Consider the following 20,165-nt stretch of genomic DNA (forward strand, 5'->3'; position numbering starts at 1 on the left):
TGAGCTTGGTATACAGGTTTTTGACTTGTTAAATTTCAGATATTTGTTGGACATTTAGAGATGACGAGTACACATATAGAAATACGGCTGTAGATATTAGATCAGGATTTAAGAGACATGAGCATACAGGTGTCAGCTGGGGCATTTGGAATAGATACCCAAATCAGGAAGGGGAGGGGATTTAAAAAGGTGGAGTAGGGATCCTGGGGAACATTGACTGAGTAAAAGAAAAAGTAGGAGAGTGTACCGATGGCCGACAGTGATGAAGAAAGGTTGAAATGGATGAGAATTGAGAACAATGTTTTGTTTTGTTTTTTTAAATTTTTTTTTTCAACGTTTGTTTATTTTTGGGACAGAGAGAGACAGAGCATGAACGGGGGAGGGGCAGAGAGAGAGGGAGACACAGAATCGGAAACAGGCTCCGAGCCATCAGCCCAGAGCCCGACGCGGGGCTCGAACTCACAGACCGCGAGATTGTGACCTGGCTGAAGTCGGACGCTTACCCGACTGCGCCACCCAGGCGCCCCGAGAACAATGTTTTTTATTTGCAAAGTAGAAGATCATTATTGATCTTTGAGAGAATAATTTTGCTCCAGTGGGGTGAAACAGAAACTAGATTGAAATTAGTGATTGAAAGAGGCTGAGAAGCAAGTAAACGGTGAGCAAGTGAAGAAGCAAGCATATACTCCTCTTTAAAAATGTGCTTTGTGGGGACATGGTGTCTCCTGGAAAAGGGATGTGCCGCCAGGTCCTTGAGGGGAGGGTAGTTTGGCGATAATTTTTCGTTTCATTTTCTTGGTTTGGGATGGGAGAAGGTCTTGGAGAAGTTTATCAATTGATACTCAGGAAGCAGAAGAAAGGGGGCTGGAAGTCCAGAAGGAAGTCTTTACTGGAACAAGGTTAAGAAGGAGGAGAGGGCCTGGGACCAAGACCGCAGATGGTACTGTCAGCCTCGAGAGGGTTCTTCCCTGGGCGAAAGGAAGAGGAGTCAGGATTCGTGGAAATGCACACACGTGTAAAGACGGCGTGAGGGGATGTGAAGGATCTGTGCTCTGTGAGGCAGGCCACCAGGTCACGAACTGTGGGGTGAAGGGTAGGTCACGGCCCGGGTGGGCTGGGCGGTGGGGGGCAGCCCCGGGGTCCTGGAGAAGGTTGGGAAAGGGCAGAGAAGTGACGGTGGGGCTGCAGGTGGGTTTCAGGGCCCAGTTGAGGTTGAGCTATGGGAAAACAGAAAGCAATCATAAAAAAACTTTAATAGTAGGTTTTTCCCCTGAAAAATGGCCGCAAAAGGGACGGCACTAGAGACTGACTGACACGTACCCCCTGGATGGAGTGAGGCAGATCGCTAAGGACGGCCGTATTTGCTCTGCAGGTCTGGCGGAGTGCAGGACCGCTTGGGCGGTCAGGGGACCAGGAGCTAGTCGTGCCTGGGCGGCCACCCCTGGTGCCGTGGAGACCTCCGGAGTCAGCCCACGGTACTCAGTGCACCACTGATGAGATTGAGGGTCCGTGTGAGAGGGGGCCTTTGGCTTTTCCCTTCTTGTTTGCTGTATTCTTGCCCCTGTGAATATCAGTTAAAATATGTAAGATAAAAGCAACAGACTGCAGGTAATGGACTCTCTTTGAAGACAGTGAATTTTGCATAGAACAGTAGTATTGGCTGGTTATGAGCTCTTACTGCAGAGTTACTCATGCCTGATTAGAAGAGCTCTGCTGGCCCCACACAGCCCGTATCTATCAGCTGATCCAGGGTGAAAGGACCCTAAAGAGAGAGCCGTTTCCTCCACGGTGTCTTGTCTTCCATCGGGAACTTGTACACAGGTCTGTCCAGGCCTCCGGCTCACCGGCGGGATCTCCGATGGGAGCGGCGTTTCTATCAATTACGCTTCTCCTTAAAAAAATGAAACTCTGAGAACAAAAGCCTAAGTTCTGTAACGCCTTCAAGAAATGCATAAATCGCGGGAAGCAGTCCAGGGGCAAGAGAGACTCGAACGTCAGCCGCTCTGCCAGTTCCGAGCCTTCTGTCTACGACTCCGCCGTTGTCCGTCAGTCACTGCTTGACTTAACGCTGGGTTTCCGTTTCTGCTTTCAGGAAAACCTTTAACTTACGCCCTGGGTGTTGCCCGTCCCAGTTTCCTGGTGGCTCACCGCTTCTGCCTGCTCCAGCCTTGCTCCGGCAGCTTCAAGGCTTGTGAAAGCTTGCTGCTTTGGCCTGCTACCCCTGCTTCAGGTGTCAACGGCTTTTAATTAGCTCGCTTCCTCTGCTGACCGTCACTAGGCCCTCGCGTGTCTGCACACCTAGTCCCAGGGCCGAAAGGACTGAGCTACTCCTCCTTCCTTAAAAATCCTTGTGGCCCGGCTCTCGGGGATTCAAGGGAGAGTGAGGGAGGTTGGAAGTCTACCGCATGATTCCCTGTCGACAGCCTCTGCGTATACAGGGCTGGTCTGGGGTCTGCAGGGGCACGGCGGCGTGGGCATACCGCCTCGTTAGAGCCTGGGTCCGTTCTGATTGGTTATGCCCATGCCGTACCAATTTTTAAATATTCCGACTATGGCTACTGTGTATATGAATTGTGTCTCCATGGAGAGCATACCTCTAGCTGTTAGGAAACCCTAGGTTGCCTGTCAAAGAGACTTAGTTTTGGGGTTTTTTTCCAGTAAATATTTTGAACACCAACTGGTCACTAACAGAACAGTATAAGAAACAAATACAGTGTCTTCCACACATATTAACAACGATCACCATTAACAAGTCGGTTGGCATCAGGGTTATGGGCGTGGGGCGTGGGAGGACGTCTTCAGGGCCGTGGAATGGCTCAGTACCTCTAGTCTAGAGAGCACTGCCTTTGTGATCAGGCAGCGAGCACGGTCGGACCCTGCCGTCCAGCGGTGTAGGCCCTGAGGTCGTACCTGAAATGTGCGCGGCCCAGTGTCAGGCACAGAGGACGCTTGCCCTAAATAAGAGTGGTTTTATTATTTTGTCATCATTATTAATGATGAATGATGATGGATGCTGTACATTGGAGGTGATAAGGAGACGGAGCCACGAGGCAGTAAATAGTGAACAGTAGCCACAGGCAGGAGATGAAGGGCAGGCTGTGAAGTCAAGACTTGGGAGGCCCTGCGTTTTGCCCCGAGAGCAGCAGGGGCTGGAGTGGCCTCCCACACAAGCGATCTCAGTGACACCATTGCCTCTCTGACCGCAGTGCCCTGTTTTGGTTGGCATGTTAGTGGCAGTTTAGCAGTGTGCTTGAAGCCACTAATATCGATGCCCGGTAACTTTCCTCGTACAAGTTCCCACTCAGATGACAAATACTCATCGTTTATCCATCCGGTACTTAACCAGGTACCTGTTGATTCCCAAGCACTGGGCATATGCCAGTGAACAGAGGAGAAAGAGTGATCTCTGCCATCATAGAACTTGCATTGTAGTGAGGAAGGCAAGTGGTAAAATACGGAAGAATATGCAGTTTGTCAAATAAGAGTGAAGGGTAAAGGGAAGCAAGAGATGATCTAGAAAGAGTGACAGGGCAGCGACTGTTCAGGAAGGGACGCTTGTCAATTCAGTTTGAGGGAGCAGCCCATGTCACTTTATGGGAGAGACTGCCTGAGACCTAGGGAATGAGGTCAGATGCCCTGGGTTGGGACTGGGCCAGGCGAGCAGAATGTGTGGAGCAGAGTGAACCAGGGAGGGCGTGTGAGATGTGGGAGGTGGGAAGACGAGAATGTGCTGGCCTGAGGAGTTATGGCAGGTTGACGGTCACTTGGAGGGAGATGGGAAACCGTTGGGGGTCTTGGAGCAGAGGAGTGTCCTGATCTGAGCCACGTTGACGCAGGATCACTCTGACTGCCGGGCTGGGAAGACACCGTGGGGGTCAAGGGCAGAAGCGGAGAGGCCGGGTAGGACCGTCCGGGCAAGATGTGACACGGCAGGTTGAACGGAATGGGCCGGAGGAGGTGTGGTGAACCCTGGATTTACTGAGTGTAGACTAGATCTGAGCCCCGCAGGGAAACTGGTGCTTGGCATATTGAAATTGTGTTTAGTATAGAGAGAGAAATCCCGTGTTGCGTGTTGCGGCTATGAGTGCAGAGACTTAAGCTGTGTTTAAGAGCTCATTCATTTATGTATATTTGTCACTTGGTGATTTTTTCTGTAGTGTTTCCAGCTTTTCTAACAGTGGAGTGCTTTAAATATGAAGCCTTTGAAGAGACATCTTTGGTGTTTTTAAAAACTACATGTTCTGTGTTAAATTTATCATCTTCTAGGCCATACCATAAAATATAGTTTTTAGTTATTTAGAAAAAAATTTTTTAATCGTTTATTCATTTTTGAGAGACAGAGCATGAGTGGGGGGAGGGGCAGAGAGCGGGAGACACAGAATCCGAAGCAGGCTCCAGGCTCTGAGTCGTCAGCACAGAGCCCGACGCGGGGCTCGAACCCACCGACCGCGAGATCATGACCTGAACTGAAGTCAGATGCTTAACCGACGGAGCCACCCAGGCGCCCCTGTTTATATTTTCAGTTGAGGCTATTTCTAGCTCTATTTCTGTGTGCCACCACAGATACAAAATTATTAGTAGCTGAAGAGGCTGGAGTTTCTTATTTCATAGTTAACGTAAATAAGTTGGGATGTGTAACTGGGGTCGAGCAGACGACGGTGAAGGCATTGGGCCGTGCTGTGCTTGGTGCGGTGCCTCACAGGATAACGGCTGGCGCTTGTTGAACACTGAGTTGAAAGCAGTTTGCGCTTGTGTTATTTTCATCTTTACCGCAGTTCTAAAAGGTGAGTACCCTTCGTACGTTGTACGTTAGTGCATTAGCTGTTACGCGGATGAGAAAAGCGAAGTTCTGAAAGGTTATGCGCCCAGAGTTACACAGCTAATGACAGAGCCAGGCCTCCAGCCCGGTGGTCTGCCCGCAGAGTGCGTCACGGCCGCCCTGAGCAGCCACCCGAGACGCTAGCTCCAGCGCCTGGTGGTGGTCAGTGAATGCTAATTCCCCGCACAGCTCTGTGACCCACAGGCGGTGTTGGGTCCAGTGTTTTTTGGATTTGAGGACAATAATTCAGTGCTTCTGCTCTGTTTCACCTGGGAGCCGGTTGGGGTTTGGACCAGCACCTCAAAAGCAGGGGCTTTCGTATTTCTCCAGTGGAGCATGCTTGTCTTTATACTGAATGAGATCAAAGAACCAAAACCTATAATCAGCCTGATGTCAGAACCTGCTGCCGGATGGCTTGTGAAAGTCTTTTGGCTTTAGAACTGCAGGTAGGGGCTTGTGGACCGGCATCAGACTCTTAGGGGAGTAGCTGGCATTTAGAACATGCTCGGATACTACAGCGATTTCTCTTCCCAGTGATCACCAGAAACTTCTGTGCTCAAACACAGACCTGGTGAGACGCACGGAGCTAGGCAATCTGAGGAGGGGGAATCTTAAGTCTTTCTTTCCCTGATCAGAATAAGGACAGCTTAAGTGATAGGCGGGGTCCCTTCCCTGTCCTGCACGGAAGCGTGTCGAACTCAGCGCTCCCGTCTTTCTGTCTGCACTCCCAGCACATAGTTTGAATCTACCGAGCAGCTAAACTTGTTTCCAGCCTTTCAGAGGTTTGGGTGAAACAATATTTCAAGTTTCTCCTTGCTCTTTGTTTATAGTGTCCTTTATCCGCCCCCCCCCATCTTTATTGAGATATTATTGACATATAACATTGTGTACGTTTCAGGTGTACTAAGTTATGATTCAATACTTGTATATATTGCAAACTGATTACCACAGGATGGTTAATATCTCCTCCCATAATTACCTTTTGTTGTCTTGCCGTGAGAACATTTAAGATCTTTTAACAATTTTCAAGTGTGTAGCACAATACTGTTAACTGTAGTCACCATGCTGTACGTCACGTGCCCAGAACGTATTCATCTTACAACTGGAACTTTGTACCCTTGGACCAACACCTCCCCACCCCCAGCACCTGGCAACCTTCCTTCTCTTCTCTGTTTTCATGAGTTTGACTTTTCTTAGATTCCACATATAAATGAGATCACACGGTATTTGTTTTTCTGTGTCTGGCTTAGTTCACTTAGCATAATGCCCTCCAGGTTCATGGTTCATCCGAGTTGTCATAGAAGCAGGATTTCCGTCTTTTTTGTGGTTGAATAATATCCCATTGTATGTGTGTGCCACATTTTCTTCGTCTGTTCATCTGGCAGTGGACGTTTAGATTGTTGCTGGGCCATGGACAGCCCCCTTTCTTTAAGCATGAACCCATTGGGAGAACAGTTTCGCTGACCCGTCATTTCCGCAGATATGACCAGAAATGACTAAAGACTAAAGTGCTTGCACTTGAAATTGAGATATTCCTCTTCTTTCCTACCATTTTAACGGATGAAAAACTCTAATCACAAGATATCGTAACCATTTACGACAATTACCAAGAAACGTTCTAGTTTGCATTGTGTAATGGCATCATACAGTGATTTTGGTTCTATGGTCATGTTACTTTTATTGCAATCTAATCCAAATACAGATTTATGAAGTGCTCCCAATATGTACATTTGCTGTTGAGATTTTAAAATTTTGACACTTGAGTTTAAACCTATTCACTATCCTTGGAAACATCCCTTTGAACTAGTTGGAAGAGGTGCTGCATATAGTTTGTTTTCTACTTCTGCCTATCAGGGTAGCGTTTATCTTCCTCTTCCCCGCCCCCAGTGACTGGAAGCCACCTAGGTCTCCACTTCTGTAGTTCAGGCTGAGCCCTAGTGCACCCCCAGGGAGCTGGAAGGGCCCTTTGAAATTATCTAGTCAAAGGGAAGCAGAGAGGCAGAAACAGAAAGGTAATCAGTTTGTTGAGGCTTATTTATTTTTATTTGACAGCTTTTCAGTCCGTAACTAAAATACAAAAAAATACAAAAATGTTTGTTCCTTTTATGGTTGGAAAGGAACGTGTGAAGTCTACAATTTGTAGAGCTGTTAGCCTTAATTGATCTTTAGGGGTGTGTGTGTGTGTGTGTGTGTGTGTGTGTGTGTGTGTGTGTGTGACAGACAGACAGACAGACGGGGGCGGGGGTAAGAGTATGTGGTGTGAAAAATAATCTCATTTGCAGTTTACTTTATATTAATTGATTCCCACAAAACAGACTTGTGTTGGCAACAGGATTCCGTGCAGCATCATGTTGGAATCTGGCATGCGGTATTTAACAAGCTCTAGTCATTCCAATGTTGTACATTTTGGTCAATTTCCTAGTGATAGTAGATGCTGAGTTTAAATTCTAGAGCAGAAAACTGCAAAAGGAGGATACAGTAAACAATTAGTTGATATGGTGTTAAAAAATAACATTTGTTTGGCACATGTTGACTAATGTAACTTTTTCAACTGACAGTACGTTTGATTTAGGATCTTAGATTACGAACTGCATGGAAGTCATTGATAATTTTGATATTTACTTTTTTACAGAGAGGAAAAGGGAAATGGGTAACTGAAAAAAGTTGCATTTGTCCTATTTTAAAAGTTGTCTTTCCTTTTCTAGGTTGCTGTAGTGAAACTAAAAAATGCAGATAAGGTATTTGCCATGAAAATACTGAATAAATGGGAAATGCTGAAAAGAGCTGAGGTAAGATTCTCATTATTGGAATGTTTAAATAATGTTTTAGAAATGATCTTAGAGACCTATAAAATTACAGAGACCAATAGATCTTTAAATCATTCAGTAACATTGTATCTGTAGTAACATTATTTTTAAGATAACAAATTCAGCAATTTACAGTTGTGATATAGTGATGATAAAAGTTATAATTCGTGTAATTTCATATCTCTGAAAGCCAAATGGAAACCCTGTAATGTGGCGCTTAAATATTCATGTGAAAAGGGTGTTTGGAAACCTGTTTAAAACTCTTATGGGAAGAAATAATGATTGATTTTCAGCTTGATGTAACTTGTTTATATTCTGTATCTATCTGTGTTCTGCTCAAAGCAAAGGTCAGCCCGAGCTTTGAGTGTGCCCTCTGAGACTTCTCGTTACTACCGATTACACAGTTAAATTTGTGTTTTTACGTGATTAGAGGACGGTAGTAAAATCTGCTCTTGCAGCAGCTGCTGGTGTTTCTGTGTTGGTCCTAGACACGAAGGAGAGATCGGCCGGAGTGAGGTTACAAATGTCTCATTGCTGGTGCGGTATGGTCAGAACTGACGTTACACATAAATTTGGGGTGGGGTTCTGGAGGTGTCCTGCCGTGTTCGATCCTGGGTGGGGGGCTGGGTGGTGTTCGATCCTGGGTGGGGGGCTGGGTGGGGGGCCTCAGGGAAGCAGAACTTACTGGTGTGCAAGTATTTCAGTATTTGAACCTGTAGGAGGATCATACTGCCGAGCAGGCTGAATATTAGTTCTGGAGGTTAGAGTTCTCTAACGAGAAACAGCGCTTAGAAATCTTCACCTACCAGGGGTGCCTGGGCGGCTCAGTCGGTTAAGCGTCCGACTTCCGCTCAGGTCATGATCTCATGGTCTGTGGGTTTGAGCCCCACGTCGGGCTCTGTGCTGACAGCTCAGAGCCTGGAGCCTGCTTCCGATTCTGTGTCTCCCTCTCTCTCTGCCCCTCCCCCTCTCATGCTCTGTCTTGCTCTCAAAAACAAATAAAACAAAACAAAAAAAAAAAAGAAAAGGAATCTTTACCGACCAGTACTTGAAGCAACCTGGAAGGCACCAAGCATACGGAGAAAAGCAAAAAAGGTTCCCTTGGTGGTAGATGGGACAGTAGTGAAATACTTTGTCAGTTATTTCCTTTGGGAAGTTTGAGAAATGTAACAAAACACAGAGAAGCAGCTAACAGTCACTTATATTCCACCACCTGGAATTAATCACTAACGTTCCGGGGAAGTTGTTGCTTTCAGTCTTATTTTCTATGTGTGTCCTGGGGGGGGGGGGGGGGGGGGACACACATGCAAACTACAGAAGCAAAATACAGATACGTTATTTGTAAAACAAACACTAACGCATTACAGATGGAGCTGAAGTCTTCTTTGACCACGCCCCACTCCACGCAGCCCCTCTCCCCGGGACAGTAACCGCTGAGAAAAGCATTTGGCGACGCTTGTGTCTCTTTCTGGCGTATGCGCCAGTGTCCGTTACATTCAGTAACTTCGGTCTTTACTTTCGAATCTCCCTAACACCGAGTTGCCTTATTGTCGCTGGTTGGACTTTCCAGGTGGTGAACACGGAGATTGAATTAGGGCATTCTTCTGAGATGGGGACCGACGGGAGGGAAAGGGGGTGAAATGTTTTCGGGGAGAAGTCAGGCTGTCTGTGGAGCAGAAGCGGTCCCGCGGAGCCCCACGTGAGGCCAGAGGGCTGGCCTTTTCGTACCTGCCGTATTCGGTCACCAACTATGGGCCATCCCCTGAAGGACGTGGCCTCCGGACAGTAGAGTTTCTGCAGCCAGAGATGCTGGCGGCATTGGCAGCGGCTGGCGCTACAGGTCTTACTAGTAAGAAATAGTAAATAAGCGTGTTCTAATTGTTTCGAGGAAATCATTTATAGTCAGTTTAGTGTTTTGGCGTTGGAGTTGTGAAAAACGGAGTTAAGGTCTGCACTCTTTTCTTTGAAGTTGGTGTGCCGGGGAGGAAGGTCACTGGGTTGCCTTTGATCCACCTTTGACTGGAAGAAGTGGCCCAAATGGAAGATAAAACAAGGAATAATTGGGAAGTAAATATAATTTTGTTGAATTAAGAAATGTTAGTATATTTTCTTCCTGGGGCAAGATGGAATAAATGTATTTCTTCCTATCCCTCCCCTTAAGTACAGTCTTCGAGGCCTTGGACATTATATATAAAACAAGTACAAGAAGACACTGGAAGGCAGAGAGAAGGAGGTGGACCGTGGGGCCTGAGGAACAGCACTTACTCTGGGAAGTCAGTATTACTCGGATAGGAAAGCCAGACAGGGACCACACAAAGAAATTAAAGACCAAAATGCCTCATGAACATAGATAAAAACGTCTTTAGCAAAATGTCAGCAAATAGAATTCAGCAATATATAAAAAGACTTGTGCATATACCAATGATGGGTGGGTTTTACTTCAAGGATACAAGGCAGATTCAGTATTCTAAAGGAACTATTTGAAACTTGCATTAAAGAAATTCTACATTGAAATTAAAAAAAAATTTTTTATTAAATTTTTTTTAAACATTTATTTTTGAGAGACAGAGACAGAACATGAGCAGGGGAGGGGCAGAGAGCGAGGGAGACACAGAATCCAAAGCAGACTCCAGGCTCCGAGCTGTCTGCACAGAGCCTGACTTGGGGCTTGAACTCATGAACCATGAGATCATGACCTGAGCCAAAAGTCAGATGCTTAACTGAATGAGACACCCAGGCACCCCTACACTGAAATTCTTAAAGAGAGATTCATTTTGAACTAGAGTGGAATTGTATTTCTGTGCTTGAATTATTAAGTCCTTTTTTAAACAAATGTTAAAAAAAAAAAAAACCGCTACTCTGACCATGACCTCTCCAGCTTTGGGAAACTGGGCCACTCATAATGCTTGACAATTTACAGTTGAGCAGCAACGTGTCTTGATTCTTAACCTGTGCATTGTTGATGTTTCAGACCAGTTTTTCAGGGGTGCCTGGGTGGCTCAGTAGTTGAGTGTCCGACTCTTAATTTTGGCTCAGGTCATGCATGATTCCAGGGTCGTGGGATTGAGCCCCACATCGGGCTACGTGCCAAGCATGGAGCCTGCTTAAAATTTTCTCTCTCCCTCTGCCTCTGTCCCTGCTCGCATGCCTGCTCGCTGTCTCTGAAATGAAATGAAATGAAGTGAAACAAAATAAGTTTTCAAAGATTTACCTCCAACCTACTGGCTGTATTTATTTCCATTTAAGGTGCATAACAAATACGTAATTAGTGGGACACCCTCTATCTTTCTGGACAGCTGAATAATTGCTAACGTCTTATGTTCAGAGATCGCTGTCTCTGCTCATTCATCATCTACAGACTTTGTCAACAGTCCCTGAACTTCTTCCAATATGTTCTGTAAATGTTACCTTCTCTTCACAGTTATTCAGTGCTTTATAGGAGGTGTCCTCACTCATTTCACTGGAAGGTGTGAAATAGTTGACAGAAATGCTCTCCATTGGAGTTAGTCCTTTCCAGGGTTTTGTCGTCTTGCTGATTACAGAAGATGATAATGATCTCTGTGTCACAGAGGAATAATGTATCTTGGTTGAACGGTGATGGTACCGGTTTATGCCACTTGCCTTATTATTTTTGTTACTGTTGTTATTCCTTTATTATTTTCATAACGACAGGTGCCAGTAATAGTGATATTCATGAATTGAGGCCATTGGATTTGATCTGCCTTATTTCCTGATCTGCCACCTACATTAAAAAAAAAGTAAGCATGACAGAAAAGTAAAAAGTAAAGAAGTAAAAAAAGTAAGAAGTAAAAATATGAAAGGTCCCTTTCCTTCTTCCAGTGTCTAATCTTTCTATTCAAAGTAAACCATTATTAAGAGTTTCATATTTGTCCTTAATGGAAAGTTTTATTATAATGGACTCATACTAAAAGACTGATTTTTCACGTTGCTTTTATCATTTAATAATACATATGTTGGATTTTTCTATTTCCATATTTATACATTTATCTCAGCCTGTTAAATCGTCTCATTATACTAAATGGATATATTTTTTAGTAGTTTGATTGTTTTTTTTTTAAACATTGATGGCCGGGGCACCTGGGTGGCTCACTTGGTTGGGCGTCCAACTTTGGCTTAGGTCATGACCTCATGGTTTGTGATTTTGAGCCCCGCGTCGGGCTCTGTGCTGACAGCTCGGAGCCCGGAGCCTGCTTCCGATTCTGTGTCTCCCTTTTTCTCTCTCCCCTCCCCTGCTCATGCTCTGTCTCTCTCTTCTCAAAAATAAATAAAAACATTAAAAAAAAAAACAAACATTGATGGCCATTTAGATTATGTCCACATTTTACTATCTTTTTACTCTCTTGAACTGTGCTGTAGTCAAAATCTTTATACGTATACCTTGGAATAGCGAGTTTAGTCAAAGTGTGAATTCTCAGTAAGGTGGAATCAAATTATCAACACATTCAGTCATTTTAGCACATCTGACTACGTGCGGCTGGCAGAGAGAAGATTCAGAATGTGAGAAGACAGCGCATCAGAGCGACTCACCACACCTCAGAAGCACGTGCGGCGTAAATAAGAACGAGACGGGATCAGATGCTCATGGTCCGCCACGCTGCTGTTGGCTTCTGTGGTGCTTTAGTTTGTGTACTGAGGTTGTGAAGGGATTCAAGGATCATTTTTACATGGCGGGATTTTCATGTTGTGCAGACTAAAATTTATCCACTCCTCAGATTAAACTCCTCAGTAGCGGATCCCCACCTATTTATGCACGTGGAGTCCTTGTTAGAACTTCACGAAGCCTGAGGTAACACATGCATCATGGTTTGGCTAATATGGGTTGAGAACAGGGCTTCTCCGCAGTGACTGCGACATTGGGACTGGATAATTCCTTGGGGCATAAGCTGTCCTGTGCATTGTAGGATGCGTAGCAGCATCCCCGGCCTCTTCCCGTGCGATTGTCCTAACCACCCCCACCCCAGTTGTGACAGCTGAGGACAATGTGACCTACTGGGGCAAAAAAGGAGACTGTGTTCTACATCTAAACTCAGTATCTGAGGCATTAATAGGACTAGTTTAATACCTAAATACTTACGGATAAAATCATATGGTATCTGAGGTTTGCTTCAAAAAACGCTCTCTGTGTGTGTGTGTGTGTGTGTGTGTGTGTGTGTGTGTGTGTGTGTACATGTGCACACACATGCATTTCCATGGAGGGAGGGTGGTGACAAGGGTGAGGGGGTAAAAGGGTATGGATGGAACAATGACATAGTTGCTGACATTGGTTGATGAGTATATTGTGGGGAAGAGGTGGTTTTACTCTCTTCTCTTGTATGTGTTTGAAGTTCTGGGTCGTAGTTTATTTTATATTTTTAAAAACTGTTTTTTCATGGAACAGTTCAGAATAGATTAGAATATACTGAAGTTTCATCTGTTGACAAATAGTCTTTGGAGCTTGATTTGCTTTGGAGTCGCCTATCAAACGTGTTTTAGAAGTTAGCTGGAATGTCTTTGAGATTCCGGAAAGCTGTCCTAACAAGATGGTCAGGAGAAAGGAGTCTTCTGGGCTCCGACAGTCCTTACCTCTCTCTCTCTCTCAGACTGTAATTGTAGTCACGCAAATTCTGAAACAGAACGTAGCAATGAGTGTGTCAGGTGGTTCTGTTTTCCCTCTAAAGTGAACCAGAGCATCGTGTGGACCTTAGTAATCGAAACGGCAGGTAAAACTGCCCATGTATTTGGTTTAATGATTTTTAAAATTTTCTCTGGTGCTATTTCACGCATGGCTTTGGAAGTTTTGTTTGAGCAAATAGAATTTTATGGAAATACATGGAAAGAATTAGGGTACTCGATTAGGTAATGTTAATTGTTTTGTGTGTCGTGGCTGAATTTATCTTTTGGGAAATCAGTAAGTAAGCACCTCCTCTAGGTAGAATACCGTGATGGTCTTTCAGTGTGCGTGGAGTATGCAGCCAGGAAGGAGGTGCCTGCGTACTGGTTTGGAAAACTGTTTGGGTGTATCGTTACTTGAAAAAACAATAACTTGCAGAGCACTGTGGCCTGATTTGCGTAAAGAAAAGAAAAAGTAGGGGAGGCGAGGTACCACGTGAATGTTGCATGTTTTCACGTGCACACGTGTGTTCACACAGAGGGACACAGATTTTCTAAGAAGACACCGCACAGAGTTCTAGGCGCGTGACACCGAAAGGGTGTGACTCAGCAGATTGAGATTTTACTTTCAGCCTTCGGTTCTTTTTGAACTTTCCGGTGTGGTGGTTTTTTAAAATTAAAACTAAAGATGATAGATTTTCGGGGCACCTGGGTGGCTCAGTTGGTTAAACGTCCGACTTTAGCCCAGGTCATGATCCACGGTTTGTGGGTTCACGCCCCACGTCAGGCTCTGTGCCGACAGCTCGGAGCTTGGAGCCTGCTTTGGATTCTGTGTCTCCCTCTCTCTCTCTGCCACTCCCCACTCGTGTTCTCTCTCTCAAAAATAGACAAACATTATAGAATTATAATGTATCATATAAAACCACATAAAAACCATATAAAACCACATTTCTGAGGTTCTACCTTTATAATACTGGAAATACAGTCTCACAATAAGCTAAAACTTTTATAAATCAAAAAGGAAAAAACAGTCCGTTACAGGAAATGGACAAAGGGGAATGAACAAAGAGAAAGTTCGGTTATCCAGTAAGCGTACGTAAAGCTGTTTATCTGTATGGGTAATTAGGAATACGTTAAAGAAAAGAGCGGTGACATATGGATTTACACCCATTGTATTGACACATTTCAAAGCCTTTTAATGTCAAATGCAGTTGAGGATGTGGGGAATAGGGGAGATTTCTACACCGGGGAGAGGGTAGTAATCAGCACAGACGTAGCAGAGAAAATTGGCTCTGTCTGGTAAAGTTGAAAATGCTTCTGGGTAGCATTTCGACCTCTAAGTGTATACCCTAGAGAGATTCTTGCACACTAGCACAAATATGTTCATTGCAACATCGTAATAACAAAATCGGAGGTAACTGTGTTGTCCTGGTTGGGGGTTTGCGTGAATAAATTCCGGAAGATTCAAACGACGGAATGTCACAGCCGTTGAAAGGAAAATAGCCATCATTGAACAAGAAGTAATTGAGTTGCAGAAGGAAAGATCAAATGATAGCATTCATGGGAAATTTTCAAATGCAAAGCAATTCTGTTGATTTTGGACACGTACACGTGTGATCCAAGCATATGATGGGGAGAATATAACATACACTATGGATGAGTCATTTTATCAAGGGAGGAGGGTGGGGCAGGGTGAAAGGAGGAAGATTACCACTTACTTATATTTCATGTCCTTAAAATTAAAAAGAACAGAAGTAAAGATGGCAAAATGTTACCGTTTATATTACCTAAATGGGCCGTGGTTGTGAAATGAATCTGTGCACTTTTCTGGTTGTTTGGAACTACAGCAGGAGTTTTCAAGAGAGAATGTTTTCAGGGTATCATTCCTGCTGCTCACTTTCTGAGGGTGCTTGACCTGTAGAAAAGTCCTGGAATATTGGATGTACTTCTTTTCCAGGACGGAAAGCATAACAAACATCTTAAGCAATTGTTTGTATAATATATTGCCTAGTTTTACGTGACGTGTCCTCTGATTAAAAAAGTGTTTGTTTTTCCTTTTCAGACAGCATGTTTTCGTGAAGAAAGGGACGTGTTAGTGAATGGAGATAATAAATGGATTACAACCCTGCATTATGCTTTCCAGGATGACAATAACTTAGTAAGAACCACTTTTATATGTTTCAATAGTCTTAATTTTTATCAGCAGAATTTAGCATTAGTTTCTTTCAAGCGTTATTTAAATGTAGTTATTATTTAGAATACCACTGAATTTCACAGCATGTAAATTGTCCTCCTCCCCCCCCCCCGGGTAATTTGGTACCTTTCCACTGGAATCTTTTATGCTCTGTAATAGGCAAGTCGATACTAAATCCAGACATTTAAATTCTAGAAAAAGTGCTCAGGATTTTCTCTTTTCACGATTCTCCCAATATATTTGATCTGTGGTATTCTTTTACTACTTGGAATTTTACACATTTTGCAAAGTGGCCACGTGCCACTTTAAGCGGAGCCGCATTTCACATCCGGGCTCATCTGCTTTTATGTGCGCATCCCGAGCCACGTGGCAGAAGAGATCGGGAATGAGCGTGGAGGAAAACGGGAAGCTGAGTGAAGACTGAACGAGATGATGGTGGCCGCTCGCCCCCACGTACGACCCCTGGGCCTGCCGTTCCAGGCTCTTCGTTTCCTGGCCCCAGTTTTTGTCTCACGGTTTGTTGTTTTTTTAGCACACGTGTCGAGTCCCTGCCGAGTGCCACACACAACACTGGGGCCCAGGGTCTAAAAATTAGTACGAAGCCTTGTTCTCGTGATGGACATTTATGGGACGTGTGCCGTGTGCTAGGCACTGCCCTCTAGATCCCGGAGATTCAGTGGTAAGAGACAAAGGATCTCTTTTCTTACTGTTCCGGATGATCAGTCCAAAGCCAAGTAAGTAATATCCTCAGGCTTAGCTGAGAAAGTGTAACATTCATTCCAGATGAAGAAAGTAGAACATTCATTCCCAGGCGTGAAGTCAGTGAGGAGCCTTCAGAGACGAATGTCAATGAGCTGAACCAAGAAGGGAGAAGAGGCAGGGAGGGCGTGGTGAACACAAATGTGCCGGGTGGAGCGGCTCGATGGAGGGGGGAGGGGCGGGGACAGATGAGAGAGTCCCAGCACGTGGCACCTGACGTGTCACGGATAAGAAGTCAGCCACGTTTCCCAAATCATGGGGTATTTTGGTCTGCAACTCTTGTGTATTTTTAAAAATGGCATTGTGTCTGAGAGCCTGGACGACAGAAATGGGACTGCCTCGACCGGTCTCTTAGCTCCTTCCTGCTGCCTTCCCCCACCATCGCTCAGGCGTCTCTCACGGAGCCAGGCGTGAACACTGTGGTTTTAGGGCCGTGGAAAGTTTGTGGTAAGAGGGGATGAGGGGCGTCTGAGGAAGGGAGGAAGCCAGGGTGATCACAGTAGGGAAGGGGAGAGGGTGTACAGTGGGGCTTCGAGTGGAGAGCCAGCTGGGGAGCTGGGACTTCAGTCTGATTTCAAGAGGGGCTTTAAAAGGGACAGTGTGAACGATTCCTCGTGTTCCAGGGCCTGACTTGTGGGATTCAGTGCTTAGTAGTTGACGAATCGAGTTGGGAAGCATATTTGGGAAGGAGAAAGTAGAGGAGGGGGAGGGTGGTTAGTTTAATTTGCACATACTGGCTTTGAATTGTCATGTGATCCATTTAGTGGGTTAGACCTGTCAGTCAGGTGCTCCTGAGGGCCGGTAGCACTACCCATCTTGGGGTTCTTCCTCTTGTGGATCAATTTTCAGCGAACTACGGCCTGTGGCTCAAATTTGGCCCCCTACTTACTTCTGTACAGCCTGCAAGCTAAGAATTGTTTTTACATTTTTAAATACTTGAAACAAAGTCAAAAGAAGAATATTTTGTGACCCGTGAATGTTCCATAAAGTTCACAATTCAGTGTCCATAAAGTTCTGTTGGAACGCAGCCATGCCTGCCGGTCTGTATGTTGTCAGTGGCTGCTTTTGCACTACAAGGGCAGAGGAGTTGGCCTCTTGGGACAGCCGGCACGGTGACACGTATGTACACGTGAGTCGCGACGCTTTGCACAGCTGCTTGGCAGCCTTCAAATCACAGTGACGGTTATAACTTGATAGCCTTTCTTCTTTTTTAACGTCTGTTTATTTTTGAAAGAGTGAGGGAGACAGCGGAAGCAGGGGAGGGGCAGAGAGAGAGGGAGACACAGAATCTGAAGCAGGCTCCAGGCTCCGAGCTGTCAGCACAGAGCCCGATGCGGGGCTCGAACCCACGAACCGTGAGATCACGACCTGAGCCGAAGTCGGACGCTTAACCAACCGAGCCCCCCGGGCGCCCTAACTTGATAGCATTTCTAACACAATACGTATCGCTGTACGGTGACATTTTATGATTCCTGTCGGGAAGAATGCACGTGCAAACTTTATGTACCGTGCTTTTCAGGCAAGCGGAGTGCGGATGAGATTGTTAACGACCCAAACGGCAGCCCAGTGTGACCGGGCCTCACACCACCGCTGTCCTGCTAGAATGCGGGTGTCCATGTTGCACAGGGAGCTCTGAGCTCGGATCGCGGCATTCCCAGCCCACAGGAAGGCAGCCGTCAGGAAGGTCGCCAAATATAAAACAATACCTTTTCACCGCAGAATTTCGGCACAGAAATGAAACATGAAAAGGATGCAGCAACCATAGGGAGTTCCTGATGGCTCATTTGTCAGGCAGGCAGGAAAGCCACTTACCAGCGTCAGGTTAATTAAATCAGGTGTGTGGCCGCAGAGAGACGTGCTCACAGAAAATGAACTTGCCTCAGACCGTTAGCCTTGGTGAGAACAGTTGCTTAAAGAATGGGGGGCAGTGGGAACAGCATCAGTGGTTGATTTGAAAACCTGGAAACGATTTTGAGTGGTTGGTTTTGGCTCTTGAGTTGAAAGAGGTTACAGATTGTGCTCTGTTGTTGTTAGTTGAGGCGTCGGGGCTGAGTTTGAAGTCCCTGACGAATCGGCCTTTGTTAATAGTTTGTGTGGAATAATTATAGTCCATAGTATTTTCGGAGAAGTCGAGAAGATGCTAATTTGGTACAACCTGAATGTTCTCTGCTAAGATGCATTGCGGTGGAGAGCGGTAAAAATGTGTGTGGACAGATTGACACATAATGTAAGATATCAGGCACCTAAAGCCCGTGGACGTCCTTTGTCGTCTTAATCGGCAGGTAGCTGGCAGCAAATATTTGAATCTGTCGTTTGTTACTGAACCAGTAATATCCCCGGTCAACTTTATTCAGTGTCACGGAAACAACGGTTACCGTGTTCGTGAATTTTTGTCAGAAGCCACAGCCGCGTGTCCCCACCTGCTGTACATAACGTTGAGTGCTTTTGCGGTGTTAACACTTTGTGGCAGAGGGCAAGATTGAAACATTTCTGAACAAAAGCCCCACCCTCAGCCATTATTAGAGAATATTGAATAGCTTTGAAATGCGTTTCTCCTGTAGACTTGACATGTTTTAGAATAAATTTAACCCCAAATTATAAGACAACCCAGCACTTACACGTAAAACTTACACTACGGGGCCGTCATTTTGACATTTAACGTTGTTTGAATCACAGGTAATGTCAAGCTGCTTTATCTAATTCTCATGCTGTCGAAAGTAAAAAGAAACGAGGTCTCCGTTTCCACATAAATTTGTATCAAATAGACCTTTTGAGCTCCAGCTGCAGTTAGGACCAGTTTTGGGGATTTGATTTAAGTGCTAAGGAGCTGCCTCGAGTTTAAAACCCGCTTATCGGCAATTGAGAACTTCACCTGACCTTTAGTTAGAAGTGATTAATCTGCGGTGTAATGACTTGCTTCAACACAAGTAGCAGAACAGTCCCAGAGCGTTCTGCAAAGGCCTTCCAAGTGAGGAGCATGCTCAGTTAAAGTTATACGCTCACGAGGGGCGCCTGGTGGCTCCGTCGGTCAAGCGTCCGACTCTTGGTTTTGGCCCAGGTTATGTTCTCGTGGCTCATGAGTTCAAGCCCCACGTCGGGCTCTGTGCTGGCAGCACGGAGCCTGCTTGGGATTCTCCATCTCCCTCTTTTTCTCTGCCCTCTCCCACGTGCTCTCCATCTTTCTCAAGAAAATAAAACTTAATCATCTGCTCATGAATTGATACCAGTAGCCATCTTTGTGAAGACATTTTCACAGATGACATACGAGCCTCTCGTTACAGATCAGCATTTGCAGAGGGCCGTTAGCTTTAGATCCGGATGATGAGGAACACTGACTCTGAGCCCCAATTAAGCAAACTGTTACACCCCCCTCCGCCACATAAAGAATTCCATTTTTCTATTAGTACACCTGTATCACAAAACTCACACTCAGTTATTTTATTTTGACTTGTACTAACAAAAATGTGTGGAGATTGGTTTTCTATCTTATTATATATCTTGATTTTTCCTCTTGGCCTACAAGCGGAAGTGGTTACTGTCTGGCCCTTTACGGGAAAAGATGGGCGGCCCCCTCCTCGTCGTAGATCACAGCGAATACAAGTAGTAGACGAGAATGACTGCCTAGTGCTTGTAAGCGAGGAGGGTTCGCCTGGAGAGGACAGAGACAGGGGACCCAGCACGGAGAAGACTCCTGCAGACAGAGCGAGAGAGAGAGATGGAGACTCTGCCCCATTGGGTCTAATGAAGGGGGAGTGGGTTGAGGTGGAGGGAGATGGTTCGCAGTGACGTCAGCTGCACCGTGGCGGTCGGAGAGAAAAGATAAACCGGAAATACCGTGCCCACCCACAAACCCTGGTTTTCTGCCTCAGTGGAATAGTGCCTCTCTTGGCCATCTGTATTCTACTTTGTGCCTTTATGGCCCTTGTCCCTGGTACCTTTCGTCCTAGTGCCCGTTCTCCCCTCGTCCCGGTGAAGT

General features: G+C 45.5%; 1 protein-coding gene across 16 annotated transcripts in view; it reads left to right on the forward strand.

Annotated features, from left to right (window-relative positions):
• Positions 1-20,165, forward strand: part of CDC42BPA (CDC42 binding protein kinase alpha) — a 321,738-nt gene that overhangs the window by 98,488 nt on the left and 203,085 nt on the right. For all 16 annotated transcript variants that reach the window (XM_086694399.1, XM_086694385.1, XM_086694392.1 and 13 more), the window contains 2 exons: positions 7,525-7,608; positions 15,299-15,394. In XM_086694399.1, coding sequence (XP_086550525.1) covers positions 7,525-7,608; positions 15,299-15,394 — 180 coding nt within the window. The remainder of the gene's footprint in view (positions 1-7,524; positions 7,609-15,298; positions 15,395-20,165) is intronic.

This window comes from Puma concolor, chromosome E4 (assembly GCF_028749965.1).
Source record: "Puma concolor isolate L17-30 chromosome E4, mPumCon1.1.hap2, whole genome shotgun sequence".
Classification (NCBI taxonomy): Eukaryota; Metazoa; Chordata; class Mammalia; order Carnivora; family Felidae; genus Puma; species Puma concolor.